The 22,325-nt window shown below is 33.0% G+C and overlaps 3 protein-coding genes across 3 annotated transcripts; all 3 read left to right on the top strand.

The window, feature by feature from the left end:
* The first annotated feature begins 1,585 nt into the window (after positions 1 to 1,585).
* On the top strand, positions 1,586 to 11,206 carry LOC116140087 (UDP-sugar pyrophosphorylase-like). Its single transcript, XM_031425722.1, has 17 exons — positions 1,586 to 1,702; positions 1,809 to 1,913; positions 2,631 to 2,747; positions 3,461 to 3,601; positions 3,985 to 4,084; positions 4,309 to 4,433; positions 4,560 to 4,631; positions 4,747 to 4,811; positions 5,334 to 5,394; positions 5,492 to 5,609; positions 7,708 to 7,832; positions 8,272 to 8,348; positions 8,940 to 9,045; positions 9,248 to 9,307; positions 10,204 to 10,284; positions 10,377 to 10,616; positions 10,721 to 11,206. The coding sequence occupies exons 1-17, from the start codon at positions 1,586 to 1,588 to the stop codon at positions 10,886 to 10,888; spliced, it is 1,878 nt and encodes a 625-aa protein (XP_031281582.1). The 3' UTR covers positions 10,889 to 11,206.
* Positions 11,207 to 13,286: 2,080 nt separating this feature from the next.
* On the top strand, positions 13,287 to 14,046 carry LOC116140135 (probable calcium-binding protein CML44). The gene has a single exon (XM_031425760.1). The coding sequence runs from the start codon at positions 13,455 to 13,457 to the stop codon at positions 13,962 to 13,964; it is 510 nt and encodes a 169-aa protein (XP_031281620.1). The 5' UTR covers positions 13,287 to 13,454; the 3' UTR covers positions 13,965 to 14,046.
* A 5,330-nt stretch (positions 14,047 to 19,376) lies between these two features.
* LOC116140094 (probable calcium-binding protein CML44) lies at positions 19,377 to 20,147 on the top strand. Its single transcript, XM_031425732.1, has one exon. It carries the CDS (start codon positions 19,474 to 19,476, stop codon positions 19,963 to 19,965), a length of 492 nt encoding a protein of 163 aa, XP_031281592.1. The 5' UTR covers positions 19,377 to 19,473; the 3' UTR covers positions 19,966 to 20,147.
* Positions 20,148 to 22,325: the final 2,178 nt, after the last annotated feature.

The raw sequence follows: 22,325 nt of genomic DNA, 5'->3' as shown, positions 1-22,325 counted from the left end.
AAAAAAAACCCGTTCCCCAAATGGCCCCGAATTCCCCGTTTGGGGGTTTTTTGTATCCTTAGTTTTATTATCCTTTTCTCCAAATTATATATACCAACAAAAAAAAAAAAATTAAATATATAATATACATATTAAACGTAAAGACCAAATCATTAAAAAATAAATTAAATCTATAATGTACATATTAAATATAAAAACCATCATACTAATATACAATGTATAATGTATAATGTCAAATGTATACAATGTATAATGTATAATGTTAAATGTATACCAAAAATAATGTATAATATATAATGTCGAATGTATAACTTTTGTTTCATAGTATTAACATATTATGTGTAATATTAATATTAATATATATATTACAAATATTTATAATGATTTAGTATATTTAATCTAGTTTTATTTATTACCTATTTGTATATAGTTTCATAAAATACTTACATAATTATAATTTGTCATTGTATAATGTATAATTAATTTTCAAATATTAAAATTATTATAGGTATATATGATTGATTTTTAATTATTAATATATATAATATACGGGCCAGGGCAAAACCTATCTCGACCCGTCCCCAAATTTCGAGGCCAATTTTGGACCCGATCCCGGCCCAAAGCCCAAACGAGTCGGGGAAAATCCGCCCCGTTCGGGCTAGGTCGGGGCAGGTTCCCGTGGGACAGGACTTTATGCACATCCCTAGTCCAAGTGAGTACAAAACTTCCCACGACAACCGCTTCCTCACCCACTCTAACATTGCGGCTCACCTCTCACCCTCCTTCAAAACCGGCGGCTCACCTGTCATTCTTCTTCATAGCAGTTGCCGGTCCACCCCTTACCCTCCCATGCAACCCAAGCCTTCCAAATATCCTCACAGTTACTAAAACAAAATCAAATAGTGGTTTTATTTTTTAGATTTGTATGTTTGTAGACGTTAAATGAGTATAGGGTGTTGAGGAAAATAAAAAAAAGAGAGTATTTAGTATTGAGAAAAAGAAAAGGTATTTGATATTAAGAAGGAAAAATGGGTATTTGGTAGGGATAATTTTTCTAATTTTTTTTTTTTTTTATTAGAAGAGGGTGGTGGTTTTTGTTTTATGACGTGGCGGAGATGTAAGAGGGCATTAAGGTCATTTAGTTAAACATGTTGGTTTCAACGAGGAAGAACTGACGGCAGGGAGTCTGAGTGAGAATGACGACAGAAGATTGTAATGACGAATTTGCCCTTTTGTCGTTAGTGATTAAGTAGTAACGTTTGTTAGCAACAAGGGGAAAGCAAAAGTCACTTTTAAATTTGAATTTTTTACCTTTTCGAACAAAAGACTCTTCCCTAACAAGCGGTTGCAAACAGGTAATCTCCCGGTGACCAGTTACCAGCCATATAAAAACTTATTCGGCTTGAAGATCTACATCAGCAAGACCACCTCAACTGAAACGCAAGTTTCGCCTTCAAACACGTACGCTATAAACCAGTAGTTTGTATAGTAACTGCCTAGAAACTCCTCCCAAAACATTCTCTACATCTCATCTCGTTAACCAATCTCTCCACCAAACGACTCGTCGTTTTGCTTCTTCCTTCTCATGGCTTCGACGCTTGAATCAACCACCGATAACCTCTCCAAACTCGACATTGATGGCGGTTTCGCCAATTCCGCTCCTAATCTACTGAAAAATCTTTCTACCCTTTCCTTTGAGCAGGTACACCATTGTAGAGTTATCATATGCTGTGTTTTATTTGGTTTTTGTTAAGTTTGTTTGTGATTTGAATTTGGTGGTGATGGTGACGGTGACGCCGACATGGCAGATTGAATTGGCTAAGATGTTGATGGAGATGGGACAGAGTCATTTGTTTGAGCAGTGGGCAGAGCCTGGCGTTGATGACGAGGAGAAAAAAGCTTTCTTTGATCAGGTAATTCATTTTTGTTTGTCAATTATATTGTGTGTTGTGGATGTGTATGGTGAATTATTTTAAATTTTTGTGGCTATTTATTTGTATTTGGTTTACATTCAAGTGTTATCATTCATCCCATGTTCAAGTTTTATCATTATATAGGATGAATGACAAGATCATTGGGACGGATAAAATATTGTTAAATTCGAATGCATTATAAGAGTTATATTTGAGTGAAATAATGAGAGTGATTTGGAAACAAATTAATCTTGTGATAGGCTGATAGTTAGATCTCTTTTAATAGTTTTGTTAAAGTTGAGGTCATTTGTTTATCTGATCTCACAGCCTTTGAAAAATTAAATGATGTGACTATGTCTGAGCGTAACTGTAGTCAAAACTTAGAAAGTATAAATGTAAAAGTAAGAAGTTTATTAATTTTAGTGTTGCCATTAAACCGTCCAGTGGAATTTTTTTTTCTTTATTTAGCATAAGAAAATGATTTATTTATTTTGAGTACATGCATATATTCTTAATGAAATGGTAGAGTTAGAAAAAGAAATGTTGGTTAGACATATTCTTGCCTATTGTTCTGTTCTTAAGTTTTAAAATGAGTCTCTATGATAAGGATATAAAAAGAAGTATTTCTGTGATGGCTCCTGATTCTTTGATTAGTGTCAAAGTATGTATTTTTCTCTGATTTTTGTTCTTATAATTTTGTGTCCCTGTTCCTTTTAGGTGGCTCGGCTTAACTCAAGCTATCCTGGTGGTTTGAAATCTTACATTAAAACTGCTAGAGAACTTTTAACGGACTCAAAAGCTGGGAAGAATCCATTTGATGGCTTCACTCCTTCTGTATGTAAATTTAAATTTCATGCTTCTTAAACTTACAATTTTCAGTTTTAGTGATTTAACCAACTGAAAATTATGTTAAATTTATAGAATTTTAATTATGAATTTCAATCCAATATCCAACTTTCAGAAAGTATTTCCTGGTGTATAATAATTGAGATAAGCAATTTTTAGACATGTCTGCAAATATAAATGTGTTTGTTGATTGGTTAGCAAGAATTGCAATTTGATTATCAATCAACATTTATTGTGATAAAGCTATATGGTATTTTTAGTTGATAATATGGGAATTCATAAATAAGGGCCAGAAGTCATCTATCCACATAATTTCATTTGGTTTATGTTATGTCTACTCGATTCTATGCTTCAGTTTCCTTGTTAAAAGCAAAATGCTCCTTTTGTGCTTGGCCTATTTTTATACCAGCTCCTTGATAATTTTGGCTTCCCCCCCAGGACGGAATCAGCAAAATTGCATAAAATATAGTTTAAATAAGCAGAAGATGGATTTTTAGTTTTATAACAATTGAGTGACACCAAATTCCATAAACTGTAGCTCAATCCACTCTGCTTGGGGGAGGGGACTAAGAAGTGTGTCATTCACTTGAGGTTATATAGCTGGAGAGAATGATGTTTGATTCCATTAATATCAGCTGTTTAACACAACAAATAAATGAACGAGTAGAATTTGGCTGATACATTGCCAACAATTTTTGCAGGTCCCAACAGGAGAATCGTTAACTTTTGGCAATGATACCTTTATCAATTATGAGCAGGAAGGAGTTAAGGAAGCTAAGAATGCTGCCTTTGTTCTTGTCGCAGGTGGTCTTGGGGAACGCCTTGGATACAATGGAATTAAGGTGTGTACTTTATCATCGTATTAATTGGGTTTTCAATAATTTTTGATAATCGTAGTATATATAACTGTTTTGTTTTATAGCTTAGTTAATTTTACTTTAATTTATGATTTTATCTCTCCTTTTTCCTAGTTATTGCATCTCACAAATGCAGTGGTAATGATAATCTTATCTTTCTATTTTCATACCACTCATCTGTCAAAAAATGTTCAAGTTTATTTACGTTTAAGTTTATGGACTTGTTTTTCAATCTGACAGTCCTAAACATCGAAGATGGCTGACCTTGTTGTTGTATAGTTGACAAAACCACTAATGATAACTTCAACTTTAAATCAGTTTGAAGTTGTACTGACATCAGTAACTAATAAGTTTTTAACATCTTGCAGGTGGCTCTTCCTGCAGAAACCACTACTGGAACGTGTTTTTTACAGAACTACATTGAGTGTATTTTGGCTCTTCAGGATGCTAGCTGCGAACTCACACAAGGTTTGCCATCAGCAAAAGCTAAATATATGTAAATACTGATAGTAAAGTAGGTGGTCATGCTAGACTTGAAACAGTGTGATTTCGATTTTGTATGAAAACTATGAAATTATGAAATCAGACTTAGTTCTCCTCCTTAAGTTCATAGTGTGCATCACTTTCTATAAGAAAATTTATGTAGCTTTTTCTCAACTTTTCAAGCAATGATGTCTCTTTCAAATTTGTAGCAGAATGTAAAGAGATTCCTTTTGCTATCATGACGTCGGATGATACACATTTGTGCACATTGGAGCTTTTAGAATCAAATTCTTATTTTGGAATGAAACCTACACAAGTAAAACTTCTGAAGCAGGTACATGATTGGTTGTTGAAGTATTTCTTTTATTTATAAATTAAATACCATAATTTGATGCCTTGGAATATTGGTCATAGTTGTAGAACAGCTCTATTAAAATACCAAGTTTACAATTTGTTTCAGGAAAAAGTTGCATGCTTAGATGATAATGATGCTCGGATTGCTCTGGATCCTAAAAACAAGTACAGAATTCAGGTAGTTATTCTCCGTAATATTTTTTATAAGTGAGAAAATCTCAGAGTTTATGTAATCTCTCTAACCTTAAATATTCAGTTCATATTTGTTAGTTAACACTTTTTTGTTTGTATAGACAAAGCCTCATGGCCATGGTGATGTGCATTCTCTTCTTTATTCCAGTGGCCTTTTGAAGACATGGTATGTTTCAAATGCTTTGTTCATAATTTATTGAATTAGGTCATGTTTATGAAAGTTATTATAGTCAAAATTGTCCCTTTTCTCTAATTACTGGTTTATGTGTTACCACGAGGATTTTTGTTTTGTGAACTTTGGTGTCGTATGTGCTTTACTTTTTTGAGTAGGTGATGAATACAGTTGAAAACACTGTCCTCTAATCTGTATTAGGCCATTACCTGAAAGTAAATGATAGTCATTAAGTATGAGATAAGAAAGAGTTCTAATTTACACCTCAAGCCATCTGTTTGATAACTTCACTCCCCTATTTAAGGTACTTATTCATTGGACTTCAATCCTGATGAATTGGCATCGGGAGTAACTTTCTTGGTTTCCACATACTCACACCCATATATTTGAGAAGATAGCCTATCAAAATTTGCCATAATGAATATGTTCATCAAGTTGCATCTTATAGATCTACTTGAATTTTGGTTCAACAATCTGCAGTATCATAATTTTGGTGGTGTTTTGTCATATTTTCAGGCATGATACTGGTGTGAGATGGGTTCTTTTCTTTCAAGATACCAATGGACTTCTGTTCAAGGTGGAGTTGCTTTAATTTCACAGTCTCTTATAGAATTACTTCTGGTTAAATATAGTTGTACTTGGCTATACGATAAACGTACTTTATTTTTATGTAGGCAATTCCAGCATCATTGGGAGTTAGTGCTACCAAACAATACCATGTTAACTCTCTTGCTGTTCCACGTAAAGCGAAAGAAGCTATTGGAGGCATAACCAAGCTTACTCATGCCGACGGTATGTTATAAAATGCTTTTTTCCTTTCACTAAAGCCCAAGGAATTCATGTATTAGATTATGTTTCTCTATTTGTAGGTTATACTGCTTATTTGGGTGAAACCAAAGTAATCATTTTTGGTTTGGGAGGGAAGAAGGGTTGTTAAAGACTTTAAATTAATTCCACATATTGTTTTTTCTGGACGCTAGCCTCCTTGGTGAAGGAACAAACATCACCAATAGGGAAAGTTTAACTATTTTCCTTAACCTGCACGTGAATGAGATTTTGAAAACTTCTTTTAGATTCACAATCATTTTGACATTAAGGGTGTGTTTGGTTAGGGCTATGGAAAGAAAACTCCGATAATCAATCTTTAATTCCGGAGATTCTCTTGTTTGGTTGTCAAGTAATAAAAGATTTCGGTAATCTTTCAATACCAATAGTGATTACTGTGGGTTAAATAGGAGGTAATCAGATTACCTCTTCAAGGGGTGGTATTTAAAGATTACCAAGGTAATCTTAATTTATACCCATTTTGCCCTTAATTAAATACCATTCCGGACACAATTGCTCTCAAATGTCTACTAAATAACAATCAGCCCAGACCCCCTACATTTTAGAATTTAGCTAAAACACCCCAGAAACAAAAAGTTTAAAAGTTAACAAAATAGCCTCGACCACCAAAGACCACCGCCGGCCACCATCCACCACCGCGGGCCATCGGCAATAGTCATCAGATTGATACACAACCGACGAGATTTGGCCGGCGGTGTGCCGATTTGGCTGTTTCTGGCTAGATCGAAGGCCGTTTTATAGATCGGCCATTTGTGGCCGACCAGATCCACAACGATCTATGTTTTCGGCCTTCCAACCAAATCAGCGTGGATTTGGCTATTAGGAGTGTATACGAGCCGAGCTTGGACACTTGAGCTCAGTTCGTGATGAACAGTGTCAAGTTCAAGTTTGAGCTGAGCTCGTTGCTTGAATACTTGGGCTCTAGCTCTAGCTCGCGAGTATGGGTGGGTACTCGAGCTTGAACAAGCTCAAGCTTTGAGTTTATTGTGAGAAATAGGTTGTTTGTCATTTTAAAAACTAAAAAAAAAAAAAAAAAGTTACAAAACTTGCAATTTGGCCCTTCAAGCGTGATGAGGCGCGCGAGACAATCGCACCAAGCTTCGCCCTGATCGAACTCGGCTCGACCCATTAAACGAGCCACTCGAGCTCAAGTTCAACTCGATTGACTTCGAGTCGAGTTCGAGCTTTTCATGAGTCGAGCTCGAGAACTACTTGACTTGTTTCTTATCCCTAGATCCGGTTGTTTTCGGCTAGATCCACAGTGATCTAGTTGTTTTTGGCCTTCGATTGGGTCGAAAAAAGCCAAAACGGCACATGACCAACTTGATCTCGCCGGTCGTGCACTGTTTTGGTGATTGACGCCGGTGGCCGACGATGGTGGTATTAGGTGGCTGGGGGTATTTTGTTAAAATTTAAACTTTGTTGTTGGGGGTGTTTTAGCTAAATTCTGAAATATAGGGGGTTAAAAGAATCTATTTAAATAATAATAATATTATTATAATGATATTAAAAAGGCAGGGCAATTCAGTTAAAGCCTCTGTTGATAATATTTTATTCTTCCCAACCAAACATCTTAATTATTTATACCCACTAATCTAATCAAATATATTGATATAATATTTCTCCACAATCTTCAAGGTAATCTATCTTGGTGGTAATCCTACCTTTTCAGCAATAAAACATTTTTTGAACCAAACGCATCCTAATTATAATGAAAAACTGATAAGTTTAACACATTTGAATATTTTAGAAGTTACGGAAATTTTGCAAGTTAGGAGGGGAAAAGGCTTGTCTTATTTACAGAGATCTTCATGGTCCATGATAGTTTAATTTATGTTCAATCCTTTCCTTCTTGTGTATCCCAGGGTTATGTTTTTTCATGTGATGTTAACAACATTATATTTACCATAATGTTTTTATCTTTAGTTCTCCACACTATCATTGTGTAACATAATAATAAATACTATAAACCACACTCTGCTAAACTAGCATTGGTGCTTATAATTTAGGCTTAATTACTAATTTGAATTTAATTAAACTTCAGGGAGATCTATGGTGATCAATGTAGAATACAATCAGCTGGATCCTCTGCTTCGGGCGACTGGGCATCCCAATGGAGATGTCAATTGTGAAACTGGCTATTCTCCTTTCCCAGGAAATATTAACCAGGTAATTTCGAGTGCAATCTTATTTACATATTTCTTTTTTTTTAAATGTATCTTGTTAAATGCTAACCTCACTAATTTTATCCAATTATGACTGTTGGTTCAGTGGTCATTACACAAGTTTTAGTTACTTTTGCAAGTTACGCTTAAAAATGAATGCTAGAAAGATTGAAAGAACATGTTTGATAATCACAAGAATATATCGGTTAGTATATCTACATTATGAATGCAAAATCTTTTTAGAATTTCAAAATATTTTATTGATGAAATGATGAGGCTTTGCTGAAACTAGAAGGTTCTTGTCTTCAGCATTTCAATGTTACATTAATGCACAGTTTGATCTGAATTTTGGTTGGCAAGACATACTCTTGCATATATAATGTTTTCTGCATAGGTTTGACAGTGTTCAATATTTTAACGTTTGCTATTTATTTACTCTGCAGTTGATTTTGGAACTTGGTCCTTACCTTGAGGAGCTCAAGAATACTGGAGGTGCAATAAAGGAGTTTGTTAACCCAAAGTAATTCTCTTTTTACCATTACATCTTACTAGATATCATTTTCTGCTTTGGGATTGCAATTCATGGTGTTTGATTGCTTGCATCAATCAAGAAATTAAGTTTTCATTAGATCAGAGTTCTATTTGATGTACAAAATCAGTTTTTCTCCAAACTTTTATTGTTGCTGCAGAGCACTGCTTGCCTTGACTGAATATTTAGTGCAACTCAAGTGCAGTAGAATGATTCTGTAAATGAATTAATAATGATGATAGTTCAATAACTGTATAAGTGGATAATGAGTGGAAAACTTCGGAGAATTTTCATTGTTTACCTAAGTATTCTGCTCAAGGAGATTGCTAATGAATGAGAAGATAAAATTTAGTATTACACTTAGTAGGAAGCTCCTAGTGATCTTGGATTCCTTGGTAGGCTAAAGAAGTTGAATTTAGTATTACTGCCAATTATGTGAGAAAAAAATATTCTGGGCTTGATCCCAAGTTATTGAAGTTTTGATGCGTATATGTCGTTATTTTAGCTTCACAAGTCCATGCTTGTAATAAATAAGAAGGTAAACCTGAAATTATGTCGTGTTGTCATCTCATTTTGGTGCAGATACAAAGATTCTACTAAATCTTTATTCAAATCCTCAACTAGGCTTGAGTGTATGATGCAAGATTATCCAAAAACATTGCCTTCATCTGCAAGAGTCGGATTTACGGTAACTTTTTCTCCTTAGATTTTCAGCACTCAAAATTCAATTTTCTTGTCTTGGCTTGGGCTTATTCCTCTTAATGGGTCAGGCCTTTTATATTTGAGCTAACAAGAATTGCTTTTCTCATGGTTCTGTGCTGTTACTCTTGAGGTATTCTTATTATTGGCATAATCCTTACTAAATGACCAATTGTTATGTCACTGCTTAGGTGATGGATACATGGCTTGCTTACGCACCTGTAAAGAACAACCCAGAGGATGCTGCTAAGGTATAAATATGTTTTGATGATCCTGAATTGTTCTTGGAGTCCATTATATTCTATTAGAAGCTCGTCTTAAGTCCCTCATAGGTTTTCACATTAGATGGTGGATTCAAGCGAAGTTGAAAATGAATAGTCTTGCTGCAACTTAGATATCAACATTTCAAAATGAATTAGGAATTCCAAATATTCTTGGGAATTCTTGATTTAGAATTTTATTGTTTGAGGTGGAAAATTTTTCAGTGGAATAATAAAGTTTTTTATCTTCCTCATTTTAATCTCTATATTAGTTTGACCTTTCCTCTTGGATGCTTGAGAAGTAAGTCTTGAAGTTTAAAAGATCATATACATTACATTGGTTGCTGGTCCTTGTATTCGTATCTGGATATGTATAATTTTTTAATTTAGACTATTGTTTTTTGTCTCTGCTTGAAAGAGCTCCTTCAAAATCAAGGATGTTTGTGATTACATTATGATTGTTCACAGAGATATGCTGCCAGTGTTCTAATATTGATTAGTGGAAGTTTGACTGTTATATGGAAAATTGTAGCAAACAATTACATTACATCTTCTTTTAGATTTTGTTAGTCTCTAAACTAATTTTTAGAATCTTTGATTTTTTTTTTCAATATATTCATACATATGCATGATTTATTTAACATGGTGGCTTTCAATAGTTACTTAGCTCCATCTTTTTTCCATTTAATATTTCATAGTTGGGGAATGCTTTAAATTTTTGGTTGGGAAGATTTCGCTGACAATGGATGTGTTTCTGCTTTTAGTTCTGAAATTTATACTCAAATCTGCTTTTATCTTTTATTGCTGATTCAGGGATTGAAGTATCAGTACTGATGCGTCAAGTTTCATTCTTTTTTTTCTAAAAAATTGTTTTTAATTTTATGAAGGTGCCAAAGGGAAATCCATATCATAGTGCAACTTCTGGAGAAACGGCCATCTATCGAGCAAACAGCCTAATTCTGAGAAAGGTGATTGTATTACTCTATTGTTTTAAGTATTAGAATCTTGCTCTCTTTCTCAAACTAATTTGTTTGAATTTCTAATATTTTCTATATGTCAGGCTGGCGTCCAAGTGGGTGATCCTGTGGAAGAGGTCTTCAATGGCCAAGAGGTAGAAGTGTGGCCTCGTATCACATGGAAGCCAAAATGGGGGCTAATATTTTCAGACATCAGAAAGAAAGTTGGCAAAAATTGCTCCATTTCTGAAAAATCAACATTGGTCATCAAGGGCCGTAATGTCTTTCTCGAAGATCTCTCTTTGGACGGAACTCTTATCGTTGATGCTGTTGACAAGGCAGAGGTATGTGTTACTTCAACTTCATACTACTAAATATGGAAGAAGAAGCTGGGAATGAAAAAAAGAATGGCTGATGTGATGAAATTTGTGTATATTCCTTTGAACAGGTGAAAGTAGAAGGTTCAGTGCAGAACAAGGGCTGGACAATTGAAAGCGTCGACTACAAAGATACTTCAATACCAGAAGAAATAAGGATCCGGGGTTTCAAAATCAACAAAATCGAACAGCTGGAAAAGAATTATAATGAGCCTGGCAAGTTTAGCTTGAAGCCTTGAAAGTGAACACATACAGGGAGACAAACGTCCTCCATCCTTTTTATTTTATTTTATTTTAATTACTCTTATCTGTTGTTATTAAGCATAGCATTTTACCCATTCATCGGGTTAGGAATAAATCTCATTGTTCCTTGCGTAGTTATTATTTATAAGTTGGTCTAAAGCCATTTTTTTGTTTGAAGATGATGATATTATCCTCCTTAAGGTTAAATTTCTTGGATGAATTTTTTTAAGTATTTTAATTCTTTCCCATTCTAGCAAAGAATGAGAAAATTGTATAAAGAGAGGCGAATCTTGCCCTTGTAGCTTGAACAGAAATCCGTATGCCCTTCTTTTTTTTTTTTTTTTTTATAATTTTTAATATTGTTAATACTCCGGGATTTGGTTAGTGACATTGAGTTTAATTTAATAATAATGCTACGGACATCGGAATTGTGTATCGAATTTTTATATTGAATTACGTGTTATCACATTCAGACTAACCACGTATCACCATTAACAAATATTTTATGAGCGAACGGTCGTTCATTAACTATGGATGGTTGTTCATTGTTATTAGATGGTAGTCTATTATATGTGGACATTTAGCCATACGAAAGGAACGATGGAGTCCCGTTTATATTATATGGATGAAAGTCTATTTACTATAAATATGCATCCATATTTAATGGATATTTGTTCAAACTATAAATTAAAAAAAATTAAAAACAAAATTAATAAATATCCGTTTAAATGTTACGGATGACCATCCTTTAATAATGGACGGATGTTCACTGTTATTGAGTGCCCGTTAAAATTATGGATGCTCAGCTAAATTATATAGACGGATCTCCGTTTTCAATGGTGGTGAAAGAGAGGGGAATGCTGAAAAAGCATTGAAAAGATGTGAACGTGGGTTGAAACGTCAACTTTAAGTCTTAAACAGTGAAGAATTCTTTGGTTTTGTGTCTGAATGTGGATAATATATGGCTGCCTCATGTTGATTATGGGAAATGTGCATGAATAGTATCTTTATTTTAAAGTTTTCTTTTCACATAAGTATATTTGCTTTACATGTATTGTGTCATCCTTTTATTTTCTTATTAAAAAATATAATATCTAAATGTAGTTAAAAGAAATGATGTGAAGTGTGAAAATGGACACTAGCAGCATCTTCAAGTTGATTTTTTTTTTTTTAAATCTTTTTATGTCAATGACTGGTTTTAAAAATATTTTTATGTCAATAGACGGCCGTCGACAGTCAGTCCATTGAATATGGATACCCATCCATATAAGATGGACGACATCTATTTTTATTATTTTATAAATTTATAATTTAAATTATGAACGTATGTCTATTCTAAGTAGATATCCGTTCATCATTTTTTTTGTGAACACTCGTTCATTTATAATGACCGACTATTCATCAAATATGGATAGATGTTCGTAATTATTGGATAACTGTTCATTCAAAGAATATGTGTTTTCTCGTAACATTTGACTGAATATCACGTCCTTCGATGCAAAAATTCCCATGATTCTTAATTTAGATGGTATGTGTTCTTGACAATGTTCAGTGCTGGCAGCCTGGTTTCTGCAACCTTTCATTGACGGCAGAATTAGAAAGCATCCAATCGCCTCGAGGTTGACGGCAGAGACAAACTGTCATTTATGATTTCCAAAATCCAAGTTTGTTGGCTCATGTGTCCCTGTCTCGTTCCCTTCACTAAAATTTGAGTGGCTCTTCGTGTAGAGAGGCTGTAAACGTCTTTTATACAGTTTGGCCTTTCCCTCAAGCAAGGGATTTTGGTTTTGTTGTAAGAATAATAGACAAATGCAGTACTTCATATATTCAATATTCATAGTTCCAACAGTGTTAATTTAGACGGATATCACAAGCTTTACTAAATTAAAATTCAATTTAGAGAAGAAACTTTATCCTTTACACGAAAGGTCAATAAGTAACGGAAATTGTTGTGAATTTTCATGTTAGTTATTCAAACAAGTAAATAATATTTAGTTTATACTTCTCATACAGGTTCCTCGCATAACCTTCAAAATAATAAACCATGAAATTTTTAATTAAAGAATATTCATATAAAATTATATGCGGAAATCTGACTGCCTTATTTATCCCAACATGGTTTACATGGCACAAGTCCAGCCTTATAAATTTAGAGAAGACTATTAATTAAGCCACATTTTTTAAGTCAAATAATTGATTATTGATAATTAGAATTCAAAGTTCTAGGTTATTATCAAAAGTTACAAGCTAAGCCTGAGGACTTATATGCATCAATTTGTCCCTTTCATTGTCATTGTAATTGTGTTCTGCCTCCACGAAGTTTCTCTGTAAGTTCTTAACAAATAACACGCTCTATACTCGTCAATTCTTCCATAATTTGTACTTCACAATTGTACAAAAATGACTTCGTAATTTTCCAATTCTACGATCAACTTGTGCATGCATTAGTCTATATATATATAGAGTTTAGCTCTCTCTTACACCAAACATTTGCAAGCATTTTTGCAAAAAAACAGTTAAAACGTTCATCGGTGATCATTGAAGTACTTGCCAATTGCCATTATGTGTCCCCTTAACTCAGCTGACTTGCACAGGATATTCACAAAGCTCGACAAGAATGGCGATAACCTCCTGAGCCTGGAGGAGCTGAACTGGCTTCTTGAAAAGATTGGAGTTCATTACAGCCTGAAAGAGCTCGAGTCATTAGTCGGAAAACGAACCTTAGACTACAATCAATTCTTGTTCTTCTGGGGTTCCATATCGAAAAGGAATAGCAGCAGCAGCAGTAATAATGGTAGTGACCATGAACAAGAGAACGATGATGATCAGACAGGTGTCGTTGATGATGTCGACGAAGAGTCTGACCTAGCTAAGGCGTTCAACGTGTTTGACATGAATGGAGATGGGTTCATTACTAGCGAGGAGCTTCAGAATGTTTTGTCGAGACTTGGATTGTGGGATGAGAAGAGTGGGAAGGATTGTAAAAGAATGATTTGCGCGTATGATACCAATTTGGATGGTGTTCTTGATTTTGAAGAATTCAAGAACATGATGTTGCAGACTAGTTCTTAATTTATTTCTGTACATAGGACTTTTCTCCAACCCTTTAGTCAGCCTGCTAGCGAGCATAGAATCTGACATCCGCATATTTTTGTTACTGTTCATGTATATATATTATTCGGTTCTTTTTTTTCCTTTTAATTTCTTTAAACCATTGGCATTTCTGGAAACTACTGCGGCTGCTATCAAAGAATCAGCTTAGAGTATATAGCAACATTAACTATATATTGAACTGCTTCATGTTAATATGGCATTCAGAGTTCGAAATTCTGCTCATAATGTTTATATATGTGATATTTATAAATGACCATTCTAATTGCATAATCTTATTATGTCAGCACGATAAATTGGTGAAATTGTTCTTTATAATTTTTTCCCTAGTTAATACATTTTCTTAGATTCTTAAAAAAAAAATATATATACATATATCCTTAAACACATATTAAAGAAGGTTACCTCTGCATAGTAATAATTATCTGTATATTACAAAAAAATATATGTTATGTAAAATTAAAGGTTTAAAATGAAATAAAATATTTATTTAAAATTATTTGGGACAATGATTTATGCTTTAGAATTTTTATCACATCTTTTACCTTACGAGTATGTAATAACTCGTTAGCATGTATACCTTCTTGTTGAAGCTAAAATATTTTTAGTTTCTCAAGCATGTTTAAAGTTTCATGACACAAGACTTTTTGTATTTCTGTACTATCATCCTTAGGATTATTTTCTTTCTCTTCTTGTCTAATTGCAATAATGATTTCTCATTTGATTAAAGCATACACGATTTATTGTTCATTTGGATAATCGAATGAGACATTAATATCTATTCGATTAGTATAGTGAAGTTGTCGAATCTGATCACTCAATTCTATAGTAACTTTTTTATTCTCCTAATCCACTTCATTTGTAACTTATAATTCATTGACATTAGTGGTCCTAATTTTGCAGCGATTAAAACTATTGACAATTGTTTGTGGCTTCACATCAATTGACCATGCATCAATTGCATTTACAAATCCATCAAGGACACTTATTTTTGCTGGTTCTAAGAAACGATCTTTTATCCGTTTCAAAAATAGGCAATTGAAGCTCTAAATTGAAATCCTAATATTACTAAAATATGAATTGAAATCCTAATACTGTACTACTAAAACATGAATTATAAAATAAGAAATTAAAACTATATTTTTTGTAACTACACCTCCATTAAATTATAACATCTTTATTACTCCTTATAGTAATAAAATTAATTAATTTCACCATTATGACTATACAGAGATTTTACTGTATTATACTTACAAGGAAATCTTATAAATATTTTCATATAAAGAGGTGACAAAAAATGAATGGAAGGGTAAAACATAAAGTCAAACTCATTAAATTCACTCTTTCATTTATCTTTTGTCACATCACTTTATATAAAGATATTTATAAAATTTGTTTATAAATGTAGGATTACTCTTAAAAATTAGAACCTACGAATATGAAAGCAGGAATCACTTGTTGAATTCGGCATAGATATTATCCTCTTTCTCTGTCTTTTAAAAAAAGGGGAGAATAATTTCTATGATGGGATTTAGTAGACTAAGTTCGTAATTTGTGCAAGGCAATATTGNGCGAGCATAGAATCTGACATCCGCATATTTTTGTTACTGTTCATGTATATATATTATTCGGTTCTTTTTTTTCCTTTTAATTTCTTTAAACCATTGGCATTTCTGGAAACTACTGCGGCTGCTATCAAAGAATCGGCTTAGAGTATATTGCAACATTAACTATATGTTGAATTGCTTCATGGTAATATGGCATTCAGAGTTCGAAATTCTGCTCATAATGTTTATAAATGTGATATTTATAAATGACCATTCTAATTGCATAATCTTATTATGTCAGCACGATAAATTGGTGAAATTGTTCTTTATAATTTTTTCCCTAGTTAATACATTTTCTTAGATTCTTAAAAAAAAAATATATATACATATATCCTTAAACACATATTAAAATAACCTTATTTATAAAGATAATGATATATTGGAAGAAAATTAATTGATGAATCTTATAACATATAATTAAAAATTCAATAATACAGTAAAACCCCTTTATATTGATACATTATATAGGAATAAACTCTTCGTGATCATAAAAAATTTTAGTTTTAATTTGAGATAGATATAAATAAGAATAAACTCTACATTATAATAAGTTATAGTTTTTCTAATTCCCGCATTTAGGAAAGTTGCCTCTACATAGTAATAATTATCTGTATATTACAAAAAAAATATATGTTATTTAAAATTTAAAATTTAAAATGAAATAAAATATTTATTTAAAATTGTTTGAGACAATGATTTATACTTTAGAGTTGTTATTACATCTTTTATCTCACGAGTACGTAATAACTCGTTAGCATGAATACCTTCTTGTTGAAGCTAAAATATTTTTAGTATCTCAAGCATGTTTAGAGCTTCATGGCACAAGACTTTTTATATTTCTGTACTATTATCCTTAGGATTATTTCTTTTCTTTTCTTGTTTAATTGCAACAAAGATTTCTTATTTGGTTAAAACATACACGATTTGTTGCTCATTTGGATAATCGAAAGAGACATTAATATCTATTCGATTAGTGTAGTGAAGTTTTCGAATCTGATCACTCAATTCTATAGTGACTTTTTTATTCTCCTCATCCACTCCATTTGTAACTTACAATTCATTGACATTAGTGGTCCTAATTTTACAACGCTTAAAATCATTGACAATTGTCTGTGGCTTCACATCAATTGACCATGCATCAACTGCATTTACAAGTCTATCAATGACACTTATTTTTGCTGGTTCTAAGAAACGATCTTTTATCCTTTTCAAAAGTAAGCAATTGAAGCGATAAATTGAAATCCTAATATTATTAAAATATGAATTGAAATCCTAATACTGTACTACTAAAACATGAATTATAAAATAAGAAATTAAAACTATATTTTTTGTAACTACACCGCCATTAAATTATAACATATTTATAGTAATAAAATTAGTTAATTTCACTGTTATTTATGACTATATAGAGATTTTACTATACTATACTTACAAAAAAATCTTATAAATATTTTTATATAAAGAGGTGGCAAAAAATGAATGGAAGAATAAAATAAAAAGTCAAATTCATTAAATTCACTCTTTTATTTATTTTTTATCATATCATTTTATATGAAGATTTTTATAAAATTCTTTTATAAATATAGTATTACTCTTCAAAATTAAAACCTCCGAATATGAAAGCAGGAATCACTTGTTGAATTCGGCATAGATCTTATCCTCTTTCTCTGTCTTTTAAAAAAAGGGTAGAATAATTTCTATGATGGGATTTAGTTGACTAAGTTCGTAATTTGTGCAAGGCAATATTGATATTCCAAAGAGGATATATGGTTCTGGTAACTTCTAGTAAAAAATAAATCAATCAATACCCACAGATTTTTTTATTCGGGCTAATTTTCCTCCCCTCCCCTTCCTTTTTTACTATGTGCTGTGTATTTTCTAGTTGCTCAGCTCATGACAAGACTTTCCTCTCAGTAATCTGCAGAATAAACCAGTTGAAATAATTTATTGTAGCGTATGCAATATCTCATCATCTGAGGTGATCATATGCCGATAAATATTTTCTTCCTTTTCTTATTCGAAAAAAACACATAAAAGAAAAGAAAAGAAAAGTCGGCTATTGAAAATATGTTAATATTCACCTGTGTAAATAAACCACTGACAAGAAATTAATCAACATAGCAATATCAGAAAACTACAAGGTAATATTCTGAGAAACCTCATTGCCATATAATATTCCACCAAAGACTTTGACAATTTTCCTGATATTATTTTCTCGGATGCCAATCACATCGTAGAATAGTATTCGATTTTTTTGTGTGGTAATTTACTCGGTTGATTTTTCTCATCAGCCCCACTTGCTTTAATTCTTGTTTTTGAAGTTTATCACAAAATTAACTTTCTCAAAGATTCCAATTTGTTATTCCAAGTCCTGGAAATGACGAACAAGTCAAATGTCAAAATTAAATTGATTGAGATGAAATTTTGGGCGGTTTGGATTCATTATCAACTAACTATAGTTTCTTCTAAGAAATTTCCAGTTTGATTATCTAAAGTCTAAACTAATACTTTCATTAGTCGGTCAATTCGAAGTTGCACGGTTGGTCATATCAAATTATTAATCAAAGTACACGTACGGATAATTTTTTACTGTTCTTCCTAGAAGAAAAGGAGAATTTGTGTACGTTTTGATTGAATAATTTGGCTCTTGGCATTTTCCCTGAAGATGTCACTTATCAAGTAACAAAAGTAAGAGATTATAACATGTGTTAAGGGCTAATTAGTTAATTAATTATTTAATAATGGTGAACGTTATGCCTAAAAGTAGTAGTTCAAATCCTATACTCATAATTAATGTAAAAACAAATAATTGTACCTTGACTCTAATTTAATTTATCACAAAGGAGTCCCCCATTATTGTCTCTTTCCTGAATTATTTTATCAAGAATGCGGCTTCATTGTCAAATTTTATTAATTAATTAGGATATATAGCCGACCTAACCGGCTAACCCTTCATTATTTAGCTGCATATTTGCCAGTGTTGCCACATGTTTCTTGATAACATAAAAAACTCTATTTTTTTTTTTATTATCCAATTTATTCTGATTAGTTTTATGTACATTTTAATTAATCTTTCGAGACCTTAAAATTATCAATCGAATAAGAACATCAATAATTACCCCTATTAATGATTGAAATAACTCAGTCTCAAGAGTATATGAAATTCTTTTACCATCCGGTTAGTTAAAAAACTTTACTTCACAAAAGGTTTTTTAATTACTAATAGTATTTCAATCAAGCAGTAAATTAGACCATTTTTATTAGTTTTAAATTCATACGACTTCTTATTAATTTCCCATAATTCTTTAATTAGAGACAGACAACTGGCGCCTATTTTTGCCAAATTTCATCGAGTGGGACAAAGAAAGGAAACAAAAACGACAATGGAGTCGTGGACACCTCAACTATCAGTAGCAGAGACAAAGATGAGAAGAAAACCTTACTCCATGAACCTCCATTTGTGGCACCAAGCAAAGCTACTTTCTAGAATTCTGTAGAATTCGGATATATATATTTATATCTCAGAAAAATCTATATCATAAAGTTAAATATATTAACAAACCAGATTGATCAAAACTACGTAATTCTCAGAAAGATAAAGACCTGATTCGCAGGAACCTTCATGCGAAGCTTCCTCCATTGCTCTAAACCACATCATTTCTTCGTCTTTGGGAATTATTCAACGTCATATCTCGGAGTCCCGTACTTCTCAGGACACGAGAATTTGTTGACGCCACTCTTTGTGTCTATAAATACCCAGTTAGGTTTTAGTTTTAGTCACGATAAATGTAGTACGTACGTGCAGGCATTGTTTTAGTACTTATTATTAATTTGATATCATTATCGTTTAACTCATCAACGTTATGGCTCCGTTTAACACCAACGACTTGCAGAGGATATTCGAAAAGCTAGACCGAAATGGGGATGGCCTGGTGAGTCTTGAAGAGCTCAACTGGGTTCTCGAGAGAATTGGCGTTCATTACAGCCTTGAGGAGCTTGAGTTACTGTTTGAAAAACCGACTCTCGACTTCGATGAATTCTTGTTCTTCTGCGATTCGCTTATATCGAACCAGAAGGCTACGACTTCAAGTAGCAACGAGAATGAGGAGTCTGAGGAGGTGGAGAAGGATGATGATGAAGAAAGTGACCTTTTCGAAGCATTCAGTGTGTTTGATTTGAATGGCGATGGTTTCATTACTAGCGAGGAGCTTCAGAGCGTGCTGGCGAGACTTGGAATGTGGGATGAAACGAGTGGGAAGGATTGCAGAAGCATGATTCGTGTTTACGATACAAATTCTGATGGAGTTCTTGACTTTGAAGAATTTAAGAACATGATGCTTCGCACCATTTCTTAATTTTTTAACTATTTAATTTCTTAGCAAACTATATAAATATGTTTTTTAAGTTATTGCAAAATTAATAGCCGCACTTAGTATGTAATATTATTGTTTTGTTTAAGCGAATTTATTTATCCCATTGTGCTTAATTTGTACACTATATAAAAGAAGTTATGTTTATGGCTTATAGTTATATATATTAATTAATTAATAGTGTTTATATTTACTGTGTATAGTGTTTGTAATGAATAAAACTAGATTTTATATGAGGTTGTAATTTTCTTTTAATCGAATTATGATATTTAGCTCTTGCTGTGATTTATGGTCAATATTTATTTCTTTTACTGATGAAATTTAATGATAAATACCAACGTTACGTAAATAAAAATAAGAATAGGTATATCACGTAATGTTGCAAACTTTCAACCATAAAAACACAATCAACTGGTTCAAAAGACAAAAAACCAATTAGCTACTGATCAGTAACTAAACGGTAGAATATTTTGAGTCTAGGAGTGTGCAAATCCGGATATCTGATCCGAATATGGCATTTCCTGATCCGATCCGAATTTTCGAATAAGACTATACCCTGATCTGAATCCGATCCGAATTATGCGGATATCCGGATTTACAGATATCCGATTATTCAGATCAGATAATCGGATATCCGAATGTGATCCGAATTTTATAATTTTCTTTTTAAAATCAAATAATTCTAGAAATAAAATTGAAATTATAATTCCCTTACAATTACATGATAAAAGTATCTAAAAAATTTAACATGAAGCACAAAACATTTAACTTATGTTGTCCAAACACTGTCACAGCCTAAATGACTATGCTATCTTCAATTCTTCATTGTCAAATCCTACTCACCTCACACATGGTTTCTTGTTACCAGATTGACCATTGTATCTGCACTCTCTGGTTGACAATGACTGTGATTTTGAGCCACTAACACCAGCAGATTTGGACCAACATGCCATCAAACCGCGCAACAAGAAGAACATGAAAATATGAAATTGTTGGGCGTAAGGCTCCACCTGATGTGTCAAATTATTAAAACAACTAGCTGAATTGACCAACTGCCTAAATTGTTATGCTTATCTTCATATCAGATGGCTTTGTCTCCCTTAACTACTCGTCATCATCCTGTACAAAACAAAACAAATTAAAAAGTTTTCAGTTTCTCATAATATTCCTTTTCCACTTTTCTATCAGCAACCATGCTTCCTTCCACAATAACAAAGCCAGGAAAATTCTCCAGTGGATTAGATTTAGGGGTCAACATACAATACCCATATACTTTTTCGTGTGATAAAGATTAAATTATAAAAACAAAGTTTTATTGTAGTCAAATTTATAGATTAATATTTATTGTAGCCTCAGGGATATATGACATGAACAAAATTCAGCAACTCTAATTCTAAAGAAATAACTTACGATCGATTGGGGCTTCAAAGTCAGAGAGATTGAGATCTGACAGAGTTGAGCGAGAGAACTGGCCGTGTGCATGTTCGAGCGAGAGAGACCGAGGGAGTTGAGCGAGAGAGACTGAGATCTGAGTCTGAGAGAGTTTGAGTGGCTGAATGTGTGTCTGTCTGTCTCGTGTGTGTTAGAGCGAAAGAGACCGAGAGAGTTGAGCGGAGGAGAGTGACTGAGTGAGAGACTGAGCTGAGATCTGGTCTGAGAGTTTGAGTGACTGTGTGTGAGACTGTGAGGTCTGTGCGACTGTGCGTGACTGCGTGTTCTAGCGAGGGCAGCGAGAGCCGAGAGAGACTGAGAGTGAGAGAGACAGAGAGTGTGTGAGGTCTGTGCTGTGCATGACTGCGTCTGCGTGTTGCCGTGTTCCAGCGAGAGAGACTGAGAGTGAGAGACAGGCTTCAGCGAGAGCCGAGAGAGACTGAGACGAGTGAGAGTGAGAGAGACAGGTTGAGTAATTGAATTAATTGTGTTAGACTTGGGTTATTGTTAGTTGTTACACTCAAAACGACGTAGTTTTGTAAATCCGACTCGAATTCGGATATCCGAATTTTTAACATTCCCATCTGAATATTCGGATTTTTTAAAATACGAACCGTATCCGATTCGAATTTTCGGATATCCGGTTTTTTCGGATCGGATCCAGATCGGATATCGGATTTTTTTGCACAGCCCAATTTTGACCCCTAATTATTATTTTCATCTGAAAATTAACCCATAAACAGACTTAGAATTACACTGGTTGGTTATGCATATTAGAGCAACTATAACATACTGTATATCAAATTATCATATGTTATCATGCTTACATTAATTGTATATATTACTGATGATTTAAAATGTATTTTACACATAATTTTGTCACTAAGTTAATATATTCCTGGCCATTCTGCCAC

The sequence above is a fragment of the Pistacia vera genome, unplaced genomic scaffold (genome assembly GCF_008641045.1).
Source record: "Pistacia vera cultivar Batoury unplaced genomic scaffold, PisVer_v2 Contig363, whole genome shotgun sequence".
Lineage (NCBI taxonomy): Eukaryota > Viridiplantae > Streptophyta > Magnoliopsida > Sapindales > Anacardiaceae > Pistacia > Pistacia vera.
This window is presented reverse-complemented; position numbering and strand designations above follow the sequence as displayed.